At 41.4% G+C, this 20539-nt stretch overlaps 1 protein-coding gene across 23 annotated transcripts in view; it reads right to left on the bottom strand.

Annotated features, from left to right (window-relative positions):
- Window positions 1-20539, bottom strand: part of Celf2 (CUGBP Elav-like family member 2) — a 640994-nt gene that overhangs the window by 48397 nt on the left and 572058 nt on the right. For all 23 annotated transcript variants that reach the window (XM_028892143.2, XM_028892098.2, XM_028891961.2 and 20 more), the window contains 3 exons: window positions 20451-20530; window positions 16606-16764; window positions 13328-13391 (listed from right to left, as the gene is read on the bottom strand). In XM_028892143.2, the coding sequence (XP_028747976.1) occupies window positions 13328-13391; window positions 16606-16764; window positions 20451-20530 (303 nt within the window). The remainder of the gene's footprint in view (window positions 1-13327; window positions 13392-16605; window positions 16765-20450; window positions 20531-20539) is intronic.

Genomic DNA, 20539 nt, shown 5'->3' with positions numbered 1-20539 from the left:
ATTTTACCCACTGATATACCAGTAACAAATACTCAGTTTCCCCCAGTCATTAGTTAATTAAATGTATACTTGTCAGACGGACAGCCTTTACCTTACATACTGACGTACACTACAGGTCTTGGAGCCAAGCTAGCAACAATGAGGCTCTCTTCCTACTGTTTTGTCCCTGTATGAATTCAGGGTGAGGGTATGTGTCCCTTCCAATGTGACCTTTCTCATTCCCCCTTCACACATATCACCACCTGAGAGAGTCTCTGCCATGCTCTTTTTGATAAATAGAAAGGCAAGGCAGAATGACAGACTCTAGGATATCACTCTGGGGGAATGGCTAACACAGTCCAAAGACCATACTGCAATGCAAACATAAGCTGTTGTCCAAGATAGCCAAGATGAGTAGTAAAATGGAAAGACTTTCATAATTCCTAGCATCTGAGTGATTTGAGGACAATGGAATGGGACAGAGTTTGACAGAGTCAGACAGACTCTTTATTTACCTATTAGTCCATTCCCTCATCCATATAGCTAATTAGTACTTACTAAAGAGCCATGATGAGACAGCCCCTGTACAAGACACTGAGAATAAATGTACCACAAGGCAGACTGGGTCCAAGGAGGCTGCTGGACACTAGAGCAGGAAGAAACCAGTGACTGAGAGAAGTCCTTTTAGTTCACTAGTTTTGGGAAAGAAGCCCACCCTCAACTGCATCATCACCAAAGGCTTTGATTGGACAGAGACGAGAGAGCAGCACAGCACTGCCTTTCCCTGCCATGGCATCCTGTACTCTATTCTAAAGCAGAAGCACTCAGTATCATGGGGGAAGAGGGTAAGACAGCTTACCTGCCAACCTCTGAGGGCTAGGCCCCCTATTTACAGCCATGGTCCCTACATTTCTGGTTTCTCAATCCAGCCCTGGCAAGAACATCTCATCCTTTACCCTTATCTTCTATTCCTAATGCCTGGAATGCACAAGACTCTATGTTGACAACAACCACCACTATTTATCAGAAGCAGTGTGGCCTGGTGAAGAAGTGTGCAGGCTCTGCTGTGAGATGGCCTGAATGTAAATAAACTCAGCTCTCTCACCTTTTCTTTTCTGAGACAGGGTTTCTCTGTGCTGTTTTGGTGCCTGTCCTGGATCTTGCTCTGTAGACCAGGCTGGCCTCAAACTCACAGAGATCCACCTGGCTCTGCCTCCCGAGTGCTGGGATTAAAGGCATTCGCCGCCACCGCCGCCACCGCCGCCACCACCCAGCCGTCTCACCTTTTCTGATTCGAGCTATCTGGAGTAAACTGGCTAACTGCTTATGTCTTGGGATCCCCAACTAGAGTATAATTCAAATAGAATCTATTTTCTGAGAATCACAAGGATGTGACCTTGGACACAGCTGGGTTCACACAGTAAGTTCTCTTCACTGGAACTAGCAATAGAATTTCATCTCAGGTAACAATCAGGAGAATGGAGACACAGCAGCTGCCAGCATGCTTCTGCTCATTGCTTTACATGGGATCTCAGTGCTCATAACGAAATCACATGGTACAGGCACTCCTCCTGTGGAACAGGGCATAGACAGAGGGAACTGAAGCATGAAGAGGTCAAAACACCACTACTCACTTGTAGCAGGGGCAGTCCTAGGTAAGTGTGAGCACAGCCATGCTTTCTTCTTTACACGCTTGTCTCCTCCTGCCAATCTAGCCTTTCCATGGGTTTCCTCTGTCCTCCTGGTCCCCACCTGGGGCTCTGCTGCCTGCCCTCTTCCTCCTCATGCTGTAGCTCCCATTTACTTGACTAAATTGCACCTCAGAAGAATTTAGAAGGGACATGGAGAAAGAGAAGGGAAAAGTGGTACTGAAAGACCCTAGCCCTTCAGGCTTTGAAAGACCCTAGCCCTTCAGGCTTTGAAAGACCCTAGCCCTTCAGGCTTTGAAAGACTCTAGCCCTTCAGGCTTACACCCCCAAGCCTCAGGAAAAGAGAAACTTCAAACACCAGGAAATGAGAAACTAAAAATCTAGTTCCAAGAGCAAGCTGACTTAGCCATTGTTCAATCTCCCCTGCAGCCATATAACAATGTAAAAAGATTTCTGTTCAGAGATGTGCTCAGCTGTGACTGGGATAGTTAGTTGCAGGTGTTCCAGGAAGGACCACTGTGACCTTTGTGTAAACTCCACTCCTGCCCTGATATCCCCCTTGAGGTTTCAGGAAGAATGTACCTGTTGACGTAACTGTACCCCCTCTGTACCCAGACCATGATCTTGTGAAACGAAACTGTATGGGAATTGTAATCTTATGCCTTTTGTGGGTTTTTCCTTTAAAAACCCCCATGTGGCTGCAGTAAGATGCGACTCTTGCTCTTGGGAGCAGAGGAGCCCTTCTGTACAGAAGCTTAATAAATCCTCCTGCTATTGCATCAACTGGACTGGAGTCTGGGTTCTTGGGGTGCCCACTTGAGACCCCAAACTTTGGGGTCCAACAGTACCCCATAGTTTCAAGAGAGAATATGGTTGGGACACTAGAACTTACCTCTTCTCCATGTTTGCCTTCAGTGTTGTTAACTTCCAAAATAATCTAAGACAATTAAGTGTCCAGTGAGGCATTTGGGTCCATTACGACCAACACAACTCCTGCTTGGTAGTCATGCCAAGCCCGAGAGCTAGCACTTCACAACGCTCATCTCAGCTGCTTCTAGGACTTGAAATTCAGGGTAATCTTGCTTCATCAGTAGCAAAAAACCAAGTTGGTCCATAACCATTTCACAACATGAGCTACATCATCTTTCTGAATCAGTTACTTCATTTCTTAATTTGATCTCCTTTTTCACCCTCTTCTCTTGTTTTTTCATCCATGATAGACACAACAGATAACTGGCTATAGTTGCCTCAGTGAACAGATGGATCTCCATGTTCTCGTTCTCTCTCGTTCTCTCTCTCTCTCTCTCTCTCTCTCTCTCTCTCTCTCTCTCTCCCCCCCCTCCCCCCTCCAGGGTTTTCAAGATACAGTTTCTCTCTGTAGCCCTGGATCTCGCTCTGTAGCCCAGGCTGGCCTTGAACTCACAGAGATCCACCTGCCTCTGCCTCCCCAGTGCTGGGGTTAAAGGCGTGTGCGACTACTGCCTGGCATGGCCACCTTCTAAATACTAAGTCTGTTACATATTCTTTCTCTCACACAGCTGTTAGTACACTGACGGGGGTTCAGGCAGTGTATGAACCCTCTAAACTTTATGAAAAAAGTATGTTTGTTATATGTGAAACTCTTTCTTTGGAAGACCCCAAAAAGTTGTATATAACCTTGGACTTACCAAGATAACTGAAAAAGACAAAGGTCCTGGCAGAAAACTGAATGGAATTTCTAGAGATGGCGCAATGATTATGTGATGGGAGAAATCAAGAAGAAATTAGAGCCATGGGGTGGAAGAAAAAAAAAAAAGAAAGAAATCCTCTTCTGCAGTATGAAGACACACACACATGAAACAGAAGAAGCGCACGAAACCAGAGTCGTCTGTGTTCATTTGGGCTTTTTCTGCCACAAATAGGTACCTGGCCAGGGTGTTCTCATTTAAGACTAGACATCTCACGTACTGACCTTCTTCCTTAGGGTCAGCTATTTGGAGATAAGGCAATAGGCTCCATATAAGAAGGGGTAGGCTCTCAGAGTTCCTCTGCTGCCTACCATCACCAGACTTCCCCAGAGCACTAATAGCCTTCTGCCTCAAGCTGCTTCCCATCCAAAGCTGCTCTGAGGGATTGCAACATCTTCCCTCTATTAACTCTGCCTTCTTCTCCCTCGGCCCAAGTCAACAGCTAGGGTCCCAAGGTAGTCATGTGTGGTCTTTGCTACCAGTCATTTGGAATTCCCGCTTCTGGTTCCTCTCACTTCTTGGGGTGGGGAGTGCTCCCTGTCTTTTCTTCTTTCCCAGTTCCTACAGCAGGCCCTTCTTCCCACCCAACTCATACTTTCTCTTTCACCATGAAAGGGCACCAGACAGGAAGGCGCCTGTCACCCTTCTTGGAAGCTGGCTCAGGCTTGGCAAACAGCTTTTCTGAGAAGAAAAATGGCCACATTTAACTTCTGCTCAGCTGGGCACCTCTCAAACCAAGGGCAATCATCTAGGTGACTAAACATAGAAAACAAATGTTTAGGAAATCTAAAAGTGAGCTATTATGATGATGGCAAAAAGAAAAAAGTCGGGAGTAAGGAGATTTAAGTTTTCATTGTTATTTAATAAGAAAATTCCTCAAAAATAAAGAAATTAGGTACAAAACAAATGCACAATATTCCTACTTGAAATTTAAGATTAAAAAAATTATTTATAAGGAGAAGGGCATGAAAATTTAATTTAATGTTCACCTTAGGTAATTTTGTGTCTTATTGTTCATGGCAATTACCATAAATCTGCATATCAATAAGTGAGAACAGATGTCAGTTGTTACAAGTGCTTGCCAATCAGGTCTGTTAAAAAGTGACAGATGGGTGGTTATAGAACATTCTCATAAGGCCTATTAGCACATTCACAGGAAGTGTCTGTGCTGTGGCCTGCTGGAGACTCGGGGAAGAACACAGGGTCTTTGTGGGCCTCTGAGCACACTTCACGCTGGGAGCTGCTCCAACCGGGACTTCTCAGACTGCCCAGACACTGTTTCTGCAAACCCTCTTCTGTACTTGGGAAAGACACTTTCAGACAGTCTTCTCCGAGACTGGACTTGAAATTCACAAAAGGAGAGAAGTCTTGGTTGTTTTAAGCAAATGTTTCACTTTACACTTTTTTATTACTTTCAAAATCTAGAGCAGACTTCTGGAAGGGAACTGCAGTCAGCTTCATCAGATTTAAAATGAAGCCATTGCACTCTCTACGATTTTCTGATCTGAGGGGTAGGACAGAGTTCACTTGGGCGAGTACTTGCTCACCATGTACAAAACCCTGGGTTTCCTACCCAGCACCATGGAAACTGGCTGTGGTGCTACATACTAGCCCTTCAGAGGGGAGAGCCAGGAGTTCAAGGTCATTCTTGGTCACATATTGAGTTTGAGGCTAGCTAGCCTAGGATACAGGAGAACCTGTCTTAAAAAAACAAAACAAAACAAAACAAAAAACCAAAAACAGACTTTTTGTTCTTGAACGAAAAAAGTCATTTACATACATAGCCTACTCTTAATAAACTGGGAACATTTTCCAGAAGGAAGTGAGACAGTTTACTTCTTGAGCAGCTGTGGGGTTCTGCTTCCAACTTGGATTTGTCATTTGCCCATTTGGCCATCTGTGCAGGCACTTCACTGGAGCTTCCGTTCATGCAAACATACCTGGCTGAGCTGGGACACAGTGGCTGTTCATAAGCCTGATGGGGACAGGCAGCTCAGGTTTTGGATCAGGCTGGACTGGTCTTGAAATATGGGTCTATACCCACTAGTTCAATGACTTGGGTTAAGTTTATTAGCCCTTCTTCTCAGCCTCACTTGCCCACTAGTTAAAAGACACGCCCACAGTCCCAATTGATAGTGGTATTCAAGAGGTCTATATCGTAATCCACGACTCCACTCAATGGTGCTATGGTCTCAAAGTAACCTTTGTAACTATTTCATACTTCTGCTTTTCCAATTTGCAATGTAGTAAAGAGGTGATTTTTGCTTTTGGCATACTCTTAGAACTGCATTCAAGGATCCAAGTTAAATGCAAATGTTGAAGTGTTACCGTTATTTTCTCATTAGACAGTCTGCTGAGGTAACAGTAGCCATGAAGAAGTTGAAGATCAAAAGGATACTTGGCCCTTGTTCTTTCACCTAAGATACAGTCTTAGGTGAAGTATGTAGGCCAGAAGTAGATCCCATGTTTCTTAAATTTCAAAAATTCACTTAACAAATACTAGAGGAGAGCTAAATATGACTATGCTTTTGTTAGAAGTTTTAAAAGGGAAAATAAAATCAATTACCTTCAAGCAATACATAAAGGGTTTAGCTTATGAAGATTTGATCATAAACCCATTTCTGCTTTAAGATTCCACATTTAGTAAAGGTTCCTTTTTATATAAATCATAAAAAATTGTAGTTTCAAAGGAAAATGGTTAAGATTTTTTGAAGAAAACATATACTTGATATATAGCTGCAGTATAAAGCATAGCTCATTATGCCATAAATCAGAGATACAGGCCAGATGCAGCTGGTTTGGGAAAGGAGCTTATATGAAATTACCTTCAGAATGAGCATTATGAGACCACTTGGGAGAGATATATGATACCAAAGACAACATGATGGGGCCTTGAAGGGAGAGAGCCTTCTTCTAAAAAACCTAGAGTAGCTTCATGAGGAGAGAGCTTGAAGTGGTAGAGTAGGAGAGACAGCCATGGAGAGATAGAAGCATGAGGAGGTTCCTAAAGGAAAGCCTTCGGATGCTCTCAACAACAAAAGGAGTTTCTGACTTCTCTAGGTTTTCAGGAGGTGGTGAGAAGTCTGTCACATGATTAAGTATGGCTTAGCATGTGTGCCAAGATGCAGACATTAGGTAGTACTTTAAACTTATCTTGCAGTAGCAAGAGGGAGGGGCCGCAAGGATACTGTGTAGCATAGCTTCTTAACTGTCACAACAGGTGCAGGGGTATGTGGCCTGATTTCTGTGACTGACAGAGAAAGGCGGTAGCCACAGGGTCTGTGGTCTAACAATCACACTTTACTGATGCAGTTACTTTGTAATGTGTCATCTAAAATTAATTTTTTTTATGTTTTCTTTTTTGCCTTTTTTCTCTCTTCAAATGAGAAATGTTTTGCTCATATAAACTGTGGTGGCCCGCAGAGGCTTCCTAGTGAGACCTGACTCAGGGTCAGAGAATCTGTGCTTGCTTTACCCAGCAGGGCTGCATAATGGATGATGTGGCCAGGGGCGTGGCTACCAGGTGTTTGGAAGGGTTTACACTTGGTACTCTGTGTTTTGATCTTGTAAAGGGGAGGTCTTTTGCCTCTCCCCTTGGCATGTTATAAAAAGCCCTTTTGAATAAAGCTCTGGGTGGCTGGGTATTGACCCAGGGCTCTCCTGAAGCTATCCTTTGTCTTTGTCTTTCTTATCGTTCCTTTCTTTCTTCCTTCCTTCCTTCCTTCCTTCCTTCCTTCCTTCCTTCCTTCCTTCCTTCCTCCCTCCCTCCCTCCCTCCCTCCCTCTCTTTCTACCTATTATTTCCTCACTCCTCTCTCCTCCACCCAAGAACCTTTTGAAAGGTGGGAGCATGTCGGCATTGGACTCTGGCCGACTCCCACATATGGTGCCAGAACCTGGAACTTTAGGTACAGAGGATAAAGAGAAGGAACACTGTGAGTTAAGTGGGCGTGCTCAGAATTAATTAATTGAGGCGGTGATATTCTTGTCTTCAGGAGTAAAATTGTAACCATAAAGCACAGTAGTTCAAGTTAGGCTGTAGCAAGTATCTCTCTCTGTTTCTCTCTCTTTACTAAGTTAGGTTTAAAGTTGTAAAAAAAGTTTTGGTGAAGTTTGAGAAAGATAGGCTTTAGGTATAGGGATATGGTGAAGGTTTAATAGAAGGTTTAACTTAGAGTAGGTTTTCCCGAGTGCTGGACCCGGGATGCAGAAGCAGCGTCTGGATCCAAGCAGCCACTGTGGGTTTAGCAGTCCAAGAAAAAGAAGCTGCTTCAGAGACTGGCAGTTTCAGAAAGCAGCAGAAGCAGCAAGAACAGCAGCTGCCCCAGCCAGGTGTGGATGTCTGAGACCTGGGGGACTTCGTAGTGTCACAGGCAGCAGGCGCTGAGCCAGTATGAGCAGTGAGGGTCTGAGAGTTTTAGGTCTTGAAGAAGCCATTGTGAGAACACAGCCAGAGTGATCAGGAGAACTGGACTGACATGGCTGGAGGCTATGCTCAACCTTGATGAGCCAGGCAGAGACACTGCAGGAGAGGTGAATGGCAGGCAGCAGCTGCAGCTGCAGCAGAGGCTTTGGACCCCAGTGGTGGGAGCAGGTCTGCCAGTGGGCAACTGGAGGGGGGGGGAGTGCACTGGGCGCCTTGGCTGTGCAAGAGACAAAGCCTCCAGAGAAAGATGCCTGTGGGGTGCATACCAAGAGGGCCAGGGAACAGGTGCCTCTGAGTGCATGTGTGCATTCTGGGGACACCAGGTTCCTGCCAAGACAGGGCAGCACCCTCTCCTCCCCCAGGGTGGAACTATGGCAGAGGTAGTGCTGAGGACCCAGGGAAACTGCTGGCTGACAGAATGCCTGGGTGAGACATGCTGGAACTTGGGCCAGCCCAAGCTCCCAGGAGCAGGGTGTGGCCATAGCCATGGAGCTGCCTTGGGGGTAGCATTTGGCTGTGCAAGCAAGGCAGTGCACAGAGGACACCAGGCTATTGGCAGAGCAAGTAACAGAGTGGGGTGCAGCAGTAGCCATGACTGGCTGTGGCCGGGTTTCTTCCCTTGAGCCCCTGTGGTGTGAAATGATTGAAAGCCCTTGGTCCCCAGGAAACAGGGGTTTCTAGGACTTGCAAGCCAGAAAGGTGACCAGGACTGTAAAAACAAAACAAAACAAAACAAAAAAAAAACCAAACAAACAAAAAACAAAACAAGCCGGGCAGTGGTGGCACACGCCTTTAATCCCAGCACTTGGGAGGCAGAGCCAGGCGGATCTCTGTGAGTTCGAGGCCAGCCTGGGCTACCAAGTGAGCTCCAGGAAAGGCGCAAAGCTACACAGAGAAACCCTGTCTCGAAAAACCAAAAACCAAACCAAAACAAAACAAAACAAAAAACAAAACAACTGAATGGGAACAGCGCTAGCAGCCAAAACCATGCAGCTTCTGTTTGCTGTGAACCGTTGCATGGCTCCTTTAAGAGACAGTTTCCTGGGTCATGCTGGCTGCATTGAGGTCTTTTTCAAGAGGATTGATTCTACAGCAGCTCAGCTATGGTGACACAACCTTCATCCTGGGGCAGAGTTCCTAGGGGAAGACTACCATAAAGTGCCTCTGTAGCTGAGAGTGAACGTTTCAGAGACTCTTGTTTGAACTGAGTTGTTGCATTCAAGGGAACTGAAAAAAGTTTTTGGTTTTGGTTTTCTTTGTATTTGGAACTTTAAGACTGTTATCAGAAAGCTTTCAGTGGAACATTAAGACTGGTATCAGAACTGACTTTTTGAAATTTTCAGACTGCAGAAATAAGACAATTTTGATTTCACCAATGCATAGATGTTTTGTTAACTGTGATGACTCATGAACTGTTGGTGTAAAAATGGAACTCTTTGTGTAGAAATGGAGAAATTTGTTTTTTCTACCCAGGCTTAAGATGTAGCTTAAATTATAAAGAAAATGGGGAGTTAATATTCTTCAGTCTCTTTAATTTAAAAAAAAAATATTTTCTTGTCCCTTGAGTAGATTAATGTTAACTTGTGTTAATGTAACCTATGTTTTGTATAGTTCTATTAAGAGACTGCTTTTGGATGTTTGCTAAAGTTTGTAAAGTGTAAATAGTTCTATTGAGAGTTTGCTTTTGGATGTAAATTTGTGAGAATTATAATTGTGTATAGTAATATTCATACCAGAGTTATGATGTTAACCTGTTCATGTTAATGTTGATGCTAAGGAGTCTTTAGATGTGATTGCATCAGGAGTTTATTGATTTATTTGATGCAGTTGCATCAATTTTTTTATTGATTTTAAAAAAGGGCTTCGTGCAGCTAAGACTGCAGTAGTCATCTTAGACCCATTCAAAAAGGACATTCCATCATTATCATCCTCTACTCCTTTACTAGGAGGTATAGCACCTATAAAGAGCAGGAGTTTTGCTATGATTATTCCAACTGTTTGCAAACTCTTAGTGGAAAGTGGCTTCAGAGTTGCATAGAATAAGCTCTGAACCCTCACTTGAGGTCTTTATATTATTAAGTAGGGAGAACTGTGGGGGCCCACAGAGGCTTCCTAGTGAGACCTTACTCAGCCTCAGCGACCCAGCAGGGCTGCATAAAGAGATGATTTGGCCAGGGGCATGGCTACCAGGTGTTTGGAAGGGGCTAAACTTGTCGGTACTTTGTGTTTTGATCTTGTAAAGGGGAGGTATTTTGCATCTCCCCTTGGCATATTATAAAAAGCCCTTTTGAATAAAGCTCTGGGTGGCTGGGTATTGACCCAGGGCCCTCCCAAAGCTATCCTGTGCCTGTCTTTCGTATCGTTTCTTTCTATCTTTCTACCTAATATTTTCTCATTCCTCTCTCCTCCACCCAAGAACCCTTTGAAAGGTGGGAGCAGGTGGGAGCTGGACTCTCATAATAAATGAACCATTTTTAAATCTGTCTCCTGAAAAACTATTATGGCCTTGAAAGCTGTTCATAGCCACATAGTATTGGTTTCCAAAATGTTTCATACTCTTTGGTGGTATGAGTTGTGTATATCCTCACTTTTACTATGTCAGACTATTAACCATTCAATAAACACTTGAACACCAAGTAGGACTGGGATTAAATAACTTCTTGGGTTTCTTCTACCTTATTATGCTGTGGCTTCTACTATATTTGTCGTGTATAATGTGCTCTGTAACATGTTTTATATTAAACTATCTCCAAACTCTCAGTATTGCATTTGTGAAGGTAACAATGATTTTTTTTTTAATGGTGATTTTCAGTTTATATGTAAGGCTAAAGTTAAGTTTTGTAATTAAAAAAAAAACTGGGCATTTAACTTGAGCTCTGTTGGGAATGCATCCAAAATACAAATTTACATCTCTCAATTCACAAATTTATTTTCACTAATCTGTTCAGAAATAGTATCTAGCATCATTATAGGAGGACCGGCTGCATCCATAAGCCATTGGGGCAGGCCCTGCTCTCCAAGAGTTCAGTGTGGCTTGGAGCACTGACCAATTTGAGGTATTCAGGTATACTCTGTGAGAGAGGAACAACTTTAGGAAAGTTGAAGGAGTTAGCCAGTGTAGTGTTTGGAATGAGAATGGCTCCTATAGGCTCATATATTTGAATGTTTGGTTCCCAGTTGGACTGTTTAGGAAGGATGAGAAGGTGTGTCATTGGGGATGGTCTTTGAAGTTTCAAAGGCCCATGCCAGATCCACCTACATCTGCATTGTGCTTCTGGACCAGACCTAAGCTGCCAGCTCTCTCTCCAGTGCCACGCCATGCCTCCTGCCATGGTGATCATGGACTAATCCTCTGAATCTAAGCAAGTACCTTAAATGCTTTCTTTTAAGGTTGCCTCGGTCATGGTTTATCTTCACAACAACAGAAAAGGAACTAAAACAGCAAGCAATTGATGTCACCCATCCACCATGATCACCCCATGATGCTGTGGCAGATAAATGACAAGTAAAAAAATTAAGTCCTAGCAAAGCTAAGTACTATTTTGGGGACACGACATTTTATTTCTTTATTGAAAAAATAAAATATTCCAAGCCATCAAGCTTTAAATACTTAGAAAGATGAAACTTGATTATTCTCATAAGTGAGAAGTATTTTTTCTAAAGCTAAAAATAAAGAGGTGATATATATGTATATATAAAATATCCAAGATGTTGGTACATAATGGACTGTTCAGGATTTGATTTTTACAGTCTGTGCAGACTTAGTATGGTGGATTTAACATGGTGAAGGTTCAAGAAAAGGATATTTTGGAAACCTCAGGGCATTTACAGAATGTTTTTAAATTAGCCATCTGCTCCATGACACCTTTTAGGGTGACTCTAGATACCCTTGGTTTTCAAAGGAGCACACAGAACATGTAAATGCTAATATCTTGACCTGTAGCTGACATGGCAGAGGCACACACATCCTAATGAAAAATGGTAGGGTAATCTGTCCACCTGGGAAGGAATGCTGTGCCAGCCTCAGGAATAAATGACCTTTCTGCATAATGCATCTCTGAGAGTAGGGGAGCCTGAGGCTTCCTTTGAGGAGAACTCCTAATTTTGAATATGGGTGGTCTGTGCTACTAGAAGGGAAACAAATCTCCCACCTACCCAAAATGTGACAAATGTTAGCATGTATTTTAGCAGCTTGCATCTGAGAGGTTTTTTTCTTTTCCTTTCAAAGAATAGAAACTCCCTGTATATTTTACTACTATCTCTCCAGTTTCTTTCACAGATTATAAATACATTAGCCATTCAATGTGATTCTTAGCTCCAAGGCCAGCTTCCTAATACATTTTCTTAAATATGATGCAATCATTTAACTATCATTTTAAAATACATTTTTGAATAAGCTAAAAGCTGTATTATAGTGATGACAATAGATTTGACTAACTTATACAATCTGAGTTGCCCTTACCCTGTGGACCACAATAGACGACTAGGCTATTATTCACAGAATACACATGGGGAGAAACCCTTCAGAATGTAAAACAACAACAATAATTAAACCAAAACAACAACAATATAAAAACCAACTAAAGGTATGTATTTGGAAAAAATAAAGTGGAAAAGAGGAATTTTTATAGTGACAAACAAACCTGGCTTTTATTTTACACATGTGAATTTCATTTAGCTTAATTAGGGATGTCTCTAATTAAAGAAAACTGCTTCATTCTAATATGGCCCCATCACTTCTTTGCCTCCCCCCATTTTGGAATCAAACAGAGAAAGGCTTTTTACTCCTCCTCCTGGCAGGTTAAGCACCTGCATTCTGACTTCCTGCACATACTCCCTTCCCTGGCCCTGAGCTAGGGTAGGGTGTTAGCATGGAAGGTGGCACAGCAGGACTGACCTTTCACTAATCACTCCTGCAGCAGCTACTGGCACAGCTCATTATGAAAAGGAATCCTTCAAGAAGCTGCTTTTCACATACAGTCACACTTTGATTTTTCTGAGAACAAAGATTATACCTTTACATAAAAGCTTCTGATACACAATTCTGTTAACTGCGTATTAAAGTAAAAAAAGGCACCGTGTTAATTGTCTGTCATTATCAAGGGACTACAAACTGTATCAAATGTAGGCTGGTAATCTTGGCTTTTGTTATGGGGGTCAGAACATTCTTATTGATTACCAGTTATTAAAAATTTTAGAGATGTTAATCATTTCAGCTGCCCTTAGATATAAAAATATCACTAGAAACCTCCTAATCATCAACCTATTAACAACAACAACTAAAAATCCCATAAATAATTAAAGAATATATTCTGCCAAAATTTGCAGCCCCTCAAATAGTTCTGCAAGGTGAAGTGTGAGCATGAAGTGCAAAGGGAAGAAGGGCACTTCCAAGCAGTTGATTCCAATTTTAATATCCAAGACACAAAACTAATTTATTGCTAAGTACTCTCTACCCTTTTCCTTTGGTTCTTTCCTTTATCCTTCGAAACAACCAAAAATTCAGAAAATAGCACAGTCAAAGGAATGGCATGCTTCATGACTTACCAGCCATTTGCTGAATGCCACTGAATGCACCCAGGTTGCTGGAGGAGGTGGCCTGCTGTAGAAGCTACAAAAGAACACACGAGCTCAGTCAGAACAATGTGGAGACAAAGTGACTTTCTCATTACATTGGGTACAAATTTATTTTCTTTTACTCTTATATAGTTGGCTGCCACTCCCTGTTGATGGGCTGAAGGTCCCAGAGTTGGAGGTATAAATCCATATTAATGTCTAATCTCTATTAAGAGACACAGACACTAGGGAAACTAACACTGCTGCCTTAAAACAATTAATCAATTTACTCTTTTAACAGCCAGGTGCTAAATCTTTTGACACCAACAAAGCATGACTAATTATAACTCTCTGTAGTCTAGTAGTTACCATAACTCATCTCTGTCAATCAAGGTCCATTTCCTCCTCCTTTCTACTTTCCTTTCCAGATCAGTTTTTCCTTTTTTCTTTATTAAATAACATTTAAAAATATTTATTCTTTGAGAACTTCATACATGTGCACAATATACTTTGATCACCATTTTTCTCCTCCAACTCCCATTAATCCCCCTCCATGTATCCCCCTCCAGACTTCATTTCATTTTTTTTTTTGAATCCCACTGAGTCCACTTAGCCACCCATATGCACATGGTTAATGAATGTGGGACCATCCATGGAGCACAGGCAACCTACCAGGGGCTATATACTGACAGAAAAATGGCTTTCCTTCACAACAACCACTGACTGCTAGAGGCTCCCCACCTAGAGGGCGGGCCTTGTATGCTCCTCCCCATCTCTATCCAGAGTCAGTTTTCTTTAGCTCTCATCAGAAGCACATGTATTTACTGACTTGGAACAACATAAGAATCATAATGATGACTGTAAGACCTAAGAAGAGCTATTCACAGCCATAGTCAGAGCCACATGGCCAAGCAAGTCAGACCTTCTTAAGATGGTCTTTACCAGCACAAAAAAGACAAAGTACTTGTCAAAGTCTGGAATTATCTGCTATATACTGAATCTGTGTATACTAGTACATGAGAAAACCTACTTACAGCTTATAAGAAGGCAATTCTATAAATGAGGCTGTTTTATTATCTTTCAGGTAATGGAAATAATTTTCAGAAGTGGTCACAGGAACACATTCCAGAGATTTCAGCGAGCTATGGAGCAAGGGGAATGTGTCCTAATACTGAGACAGGTACCCATGTCTTGGTTTTCAGAGATGAAACAAAAAGCTGGACTCAGGACGTATAAAAAGGCAAACATGATATTAACCTTGAATGAAAATTTGCTAACTACAATTAAGCTGATGGTCTGTGATACCTCAACAAACAAATTTATGAAAAAAATAATTCATGCAAATTTTAACTTTCTCATTTAAAAAACTTTTAAATGAGTGTATAATGCAGTGATAGAATATTTCACAAATACAAAGGTATAGTTAGTTTTAGGGTTGTCTAGTTACATCTATAACACCTTATGAACATGACTGCCCAAATGTGAGCTGAACAAGGTTGACACCGATAGATATGCCAGACTGGATGGAGGCCTCAACCCTACATGAAAAACTAGAGGCGACTAAGGAAAGCTGGGAGAGGGAGAGAGAGAAGCTGGTTTTTCCCGGAAAGACCACACCAATTGGTTGTCTGGTGCCAAACAGCGCTTAAAACATAATACAGGTAGTATTATATGGACAAAACAGGCTATATCATGGGCCTATACATATATACATACAATAACAGCAAAAAAAGGTTATGATTTTGAGAGGGAATATATTGGATGGTTTGGGGGGAAGAAAGGAAAGGGAGAAACATTTTAATTATCTCAACAATTAAAAGAAAGATTAAATAAGTAAAATACTAATTACTTCTGGAAAAGAGGAAGAAAGTGAAGAGTATTGGGGGAGGGGAAACAGGGCAGTGCTAGGGTATAGGTTATATTCTACTTTTTGAATCTTTCTTGAAAATAAAATTACTGGACCACAGACTAGGAAAAAACCATGGCAGCATATATGTAGATTTCAGCAAGACACCTGGCAAAAATATCCATGCTATCTTTAAGGATAAAATGGAGAAAGAGCTGGAAAACGACAGTCCACATGTCTTTTACTGGCTCAGACAAAGATAGGAAAAGCATGCCCCACCCTGCCCTCCATGTGTGCGCACACACACAGCTCGTTTACATGGCAGGCTCTGCTGGGCAGGGGGGGAAGTGTTGGTGATAAAGGCCGACAACTCAGATAGCTGAAGGCCCACAGACACTAGCAGCTGTATGATCTAGGTAAAGGCACTAGGCCTCCTTGAGCCCACTTTTCTCATCTCCCCTTCCAAGTCAGTAGGGAAGATGTCTTACAAAACAGTGCGGCTTCTGCTACAGAGTACAACCCATGGATGATATGTGCCTGAGAGGAACAGTTAAAATGTGAAATGGCAGAATTAGGGCGTGAACATGTTCTTGCTAAAACTCTCAGGCTAGAATAAACAGTCTCAATGAATCACAAAATTAAACTTCATTAATAAACATGTAGTATGGAGTTGAGGTTTCCAAACAGGTCAATAAAGCAGAGAAGCAGGGCACTCACTGCTTCCCAGCCCACAGTTTCTACAAAGGCTGCCTACCATCTGTAGCTACAGTAAGAGGTTCTGAAGTCCATGCTTGGGGTTGCTATTCTGTCTGGCTTAGATCTTAAGAGAGGAACTGTCTTAAATTCTGGCTACTGTATCTCAATAAGGACAATGACAAAGTGAGATTAATACAAAGGAAACACTCAGAAACTATGAAAAATGTTAAGAGATTGTTCAAAGACGGGAGTCTGGCCTAAAAAGAACCATCAGGGTCATCCAAACAGCTCCACTGGAAAGACACAGGGTACGGACTGAAGCTGAAATCTCCCTCCTGGCTACTACTACTAGTACTAACTGTAGCTGGTGAGCTCTCTGCCAATTCTCTTGGGATCTTTAGAATCTAACGTTTAGATGGTCGGTTATCAAGCATGCAGCACCACTTATCTAGAACAAGCTTTTTACGGTGCCTTAAAACACTGTTTAGAAGTCTAGTGTATTAGGTTCTACTCAGTTGCCAACTAGCCACAGTTAAATTTGGCACATTCTTATGCTAATCAATTTAATTAAAAGCCTGCCCTAACGCTGGTTTCATAATTCCTGGGACTCAAAAGGTATGGAAAGTAAATTTTGGCCTAGTTATGGACAAGTAGCTTTTGACAGTTTTGGAGTTATGTTCCTTTCCTCCATGGAGACCACACAGAGACCACTTTCTCTAGCACTTACCGCCAGGTACTGTGGGGTAAGTCCGCCCAGCCCTGTCAGGTTCCCCCAAGTGGCAGTGTTGAGCTGTTGCATCTGCTGTGCCAGCTGCTGCTGGAGGCGTCTTTGCTCTTTGTCCTTCTGAGTGTCAGCAAACTTCACCACGATAGGTGAAGAGCAACCCTGTGGTCAGATACATTGGAAAGTGAAGAGGATGTTACAGCGTGATTGAATCCCTTATACTCTTCAGTCATCACTGGATTTCTCTTTCTTAACTATCTTGGGGCACACAGAATGGTCTGGGATGGTTTAAAATGGTTTGCTATTCCTTCTTCTCTGAATGGTTCCATCAATAGAAACTCCATATGCTGTCACTGGCTTCTTTAAGGGGATCTGTTGGTTGGTTATTACACTGCCTCTCTTCTCTTCATGTGTCTTCCTTCAACTCTCCAGGACTTCCTTCAAGACAAAGACCTAATCTTTAATTAAACTTTATAGTTTGCTTGACTTAAAGATAGCTTGTCTGTGTGACTGCCATTTCTATATATGGGTAGAGGATAAAGGGACAGAAATCACAATTGGAATGAAAATATCTAACTCATTTTTATTTTTACCATTTATTTATTTTACTTATGTATTTCTGAACACTGGAACAGTGAAAATAACTGACACAATAAAAGAAAGAAGTGAGTTTCATTTTAGGAACATGGATGAAGGACAGAGATATGAAGAAATACATATAGGCACTGATCAAAGTAATTATTTACATGTTCTCAGAAAGTCTCTTTTCCTCCTTCCATGTCACTTCTGTTCTAGCCAAAGTCCCCAGAGCAAACCAAAAGGTCCAGAAGCACACTCTCCCTAGTCCAAGTGATATATCTTACATGGCAGGAGAAGGAGTCCATATGGTTCCTTTTCTCTAGAATTTCACAATTCTACAAGCCTCATCCAGTTTAATTTCCTTTAAAAGGTAAGGAATAAGAATGGCGAGAAAGACATGGTCAAAGTCATAAAATATATTAAACTCATCTTTGAGTTAAATATAATCTTTGGGAAAATATTAGCCTACTCCTATCCCAATCACCTCTGAAACATCTGCTCCGTGGTAAGAGCTCAGCAGAAAACACCCTCTGACCCCAAGCCTCTGCCGTGATAGGGAGCCTGAAGCACATTCCATCATAATCCTGTTGCATTTTGCTGAGTTTTTTGAAAAAAGGTATTTCTACCCAATTGATTAAATCTTATTTATGTGATAACGGGACTTCTCTCACAAAAGACATATTCCTCTTTAAATGAACTCTTCCCTTCTCTTCCCATTTGGTCATTTTTCTTTCTTCTAAAAGACAAATTTGCATGCTTTTCCTTATCACTTTGGGCAGTTACTGGGAATTTAGCTTTGAATTAAGGCTATCAAGAAAATGAGAAAAGTGAGGTGACAGTTTCAGTGTGGAATTTCTATCAACCTACAGCTCTGGCAAGCAGAGTCATGATCCAGAATGTTAAAGGACAGTAAATTATACTTATAGTAACATTTCTACCATTAAAAAAATCCACTATGCCTTTTTCTTTATCTGCTTCATATTTCAGTACTCTATTACTTCTTAAATGAGAGCAAGACAAAAATAACACAGAGAAGTTTTGCATGGAGAAGTTCTACTGCTGCATCAAATGTGTCCATAACAAATGGCAGCATCTTCTCCTAATAGTACACTCATTGATTTCTTGTTCTTAAATATGAAAAAAGGCATAAAAGCATAAAATTAGGTAAATAACTGTAGTTTTAAATGTGACTTGTTTAAGTCATGAAAGAAAAACAAGTGGGCATAGTGTAGAGGAAAATGGGGAAATAGATGCTATATGTGTGTTTAAAAACAAATCTTTGAACATTCTCATCATTTTATATTAAATAATAGTGTCTTACTTAAAGATGTGTACCAAAGTCCTGAAAAATAATGTAGTTTGTTAAAACTCAAACAACTCCAGTTGTATGATTGTAGTAGATCTCCATGGCATGTACTGTTCTGTTTAGAGGTCAATTTTTGTAAATCAAACTGAGGGTCCTTTGTTTAAACATGGGTATCCAGTTTTAAAAAGTATACAAACTCTGATCACAACAGAGATCTTAAAAATAAACCTGTGCCAGCCTTATATAGTGTTTCTTCACACAAATGTCTCCTGTACTTTGGTTTAGGTTCATGCCCAGTTTGGTCTTATATCTTGGGTTCTTCTGTAGTAGAATGAGAGTCTTAGACCATAACAGCATTCTCTATGAACTCATTTGGGGATGGCCACACTTTTAAGTGTCAAAAGAACTTGAAAACCTTATCTACGGGGAGATAAATTTTGGTATAAATCTCTCAAATATAGGAAATACAAATAGTTAAATGCATGTATATAAGTAAGTACACACGAGGACTGTTTTCTTAACAGCACTTTCATTTTTTAATGTCTAAGCTGAAAAATAGCTGGAAATCTACCAGTCTGGAGCAGCCTACGAGAAAGGGGAAGTCAAAATATCAGGAATGTGACTGCATGGTATGCAAGATTGGAATCCTGTTTATTATTTTCTATCATGTTTGATTTTCACCCGAGCTTGCCTTCAGGTGGGATGGGGGTGGGATTGTCTTAAAAATGCATTGCACTGCAAGGAAAACACATTAATTATATATGTTAGGAATATCAACGTCAAGATAAATGTTCAAAAAAGACAATAGGCTTTGCAATGCTGGTGTCACAACTCAAAAAAGTACAGTAAACACTTAATGACAATGCCATGCACACCCCTCCCACCCTTTCCACCCACCTTCTGAATTATATATAAACGTTTCCCATAAAACATGACGCATAATGATCACTTAGCTCCCAACATGCTTTGGAAGATGCAGCATTGCAAAAACAAAAACAAACAAATAAACAAACAAACAACCCCCCCAAATAAAATTCCAATCACAGGGATTTTAAAAAAAGCTCAAACAATTACTATTTTTTGCACATTAAATAAAACTGAAAGTATTTTTGTTCAAATAGAAAAACACAGCTTCAGATAACACCACAAGGCCACCACCTCTGGAGAAAATCACCCATACACAGATACAGTGTACATAACACAGCAGCACATGCACTCTCAAATGATCCTATCAGAGTAAGTGATGGCATGTCACTTTTGGAATGTTCTTGTGCAAAATTCTGAAAGGCCACGACCCAAATCACAGACTGAGTACAGAGAGCCGTGCGTCTCCACCTGTGGCATATTTCACATTGCTGATTCTCCTGTTCAAGTCACAACCTCTTAAGAGATTGGATTTGAGCCCACGTATTTCTTTGTTGTTCACTTTAAGTAAAGGGACCAATTTGATTTTTCAGGAGACTGAAAATTAACATTTCATTGTTAAAAAGGAGAATAATTAACTTTCTTCAATATTCCTAAAATAAAAAAAATCTTTAGCCAAGTGATTTATTATAGCGGCAATCTGAGGTAGGAGTTGTTCAGCTTAGTCCATACCAACCCTGCTGTGGAGTATATATTCCATCCTCTAGGTCCAGAATGACACTTTGCTTCAAGTGCCTCATATCTCAGGACCCGTGCTACTCCAATAAAAGGCTCAAAAGACAGCTGTAGGGCAAGTGGAAGGTTTCACTAAAGTGCATTTCAAGTCATTAGGAGGGAAATGCAAGTGGAAAGAGAGAAGAGGGAAGGTAGGGAGGAGGGAAACAGAGAGAGAGGGGGGATGAATATGAGTGAATGAAAAGCGAAATGGTGAAAGTTTAATCTGTGATTGTCATGTGAACAATCCACACAGGAGAGAATTGCTTTACCATTCCCCATCATTTGCACAAAGAAAACAAAGAAAGGGCAGATGATACAGTACCTCCATGGTCTGAGACTGATGCATGGCTTTGATTGCATTCTGTGCCATTGCCCTTGTAGAAAATGTGACAAACGCACAGCCTGTGGGAA

The sequence above is a fragment of the Peromyscus leucopus genome, chromosome 5 (assembly GCF_004664715.2).
Source record: "Peromyscus leucopus breed LL Stock chromosome 5, UCI_PerLeu_2.1, whole genome shotgun sequence".
NCBI lineage: Eukaryota > Metazoa > Chordata > Mammalia > Rodentia > Cricetidae > Peromyscus > Peromyscus leucopus.
Note: the sequence above shows the minus strand (reverse complement) of the source record. Positions and strands in the feature narration are given on the sequence as shown.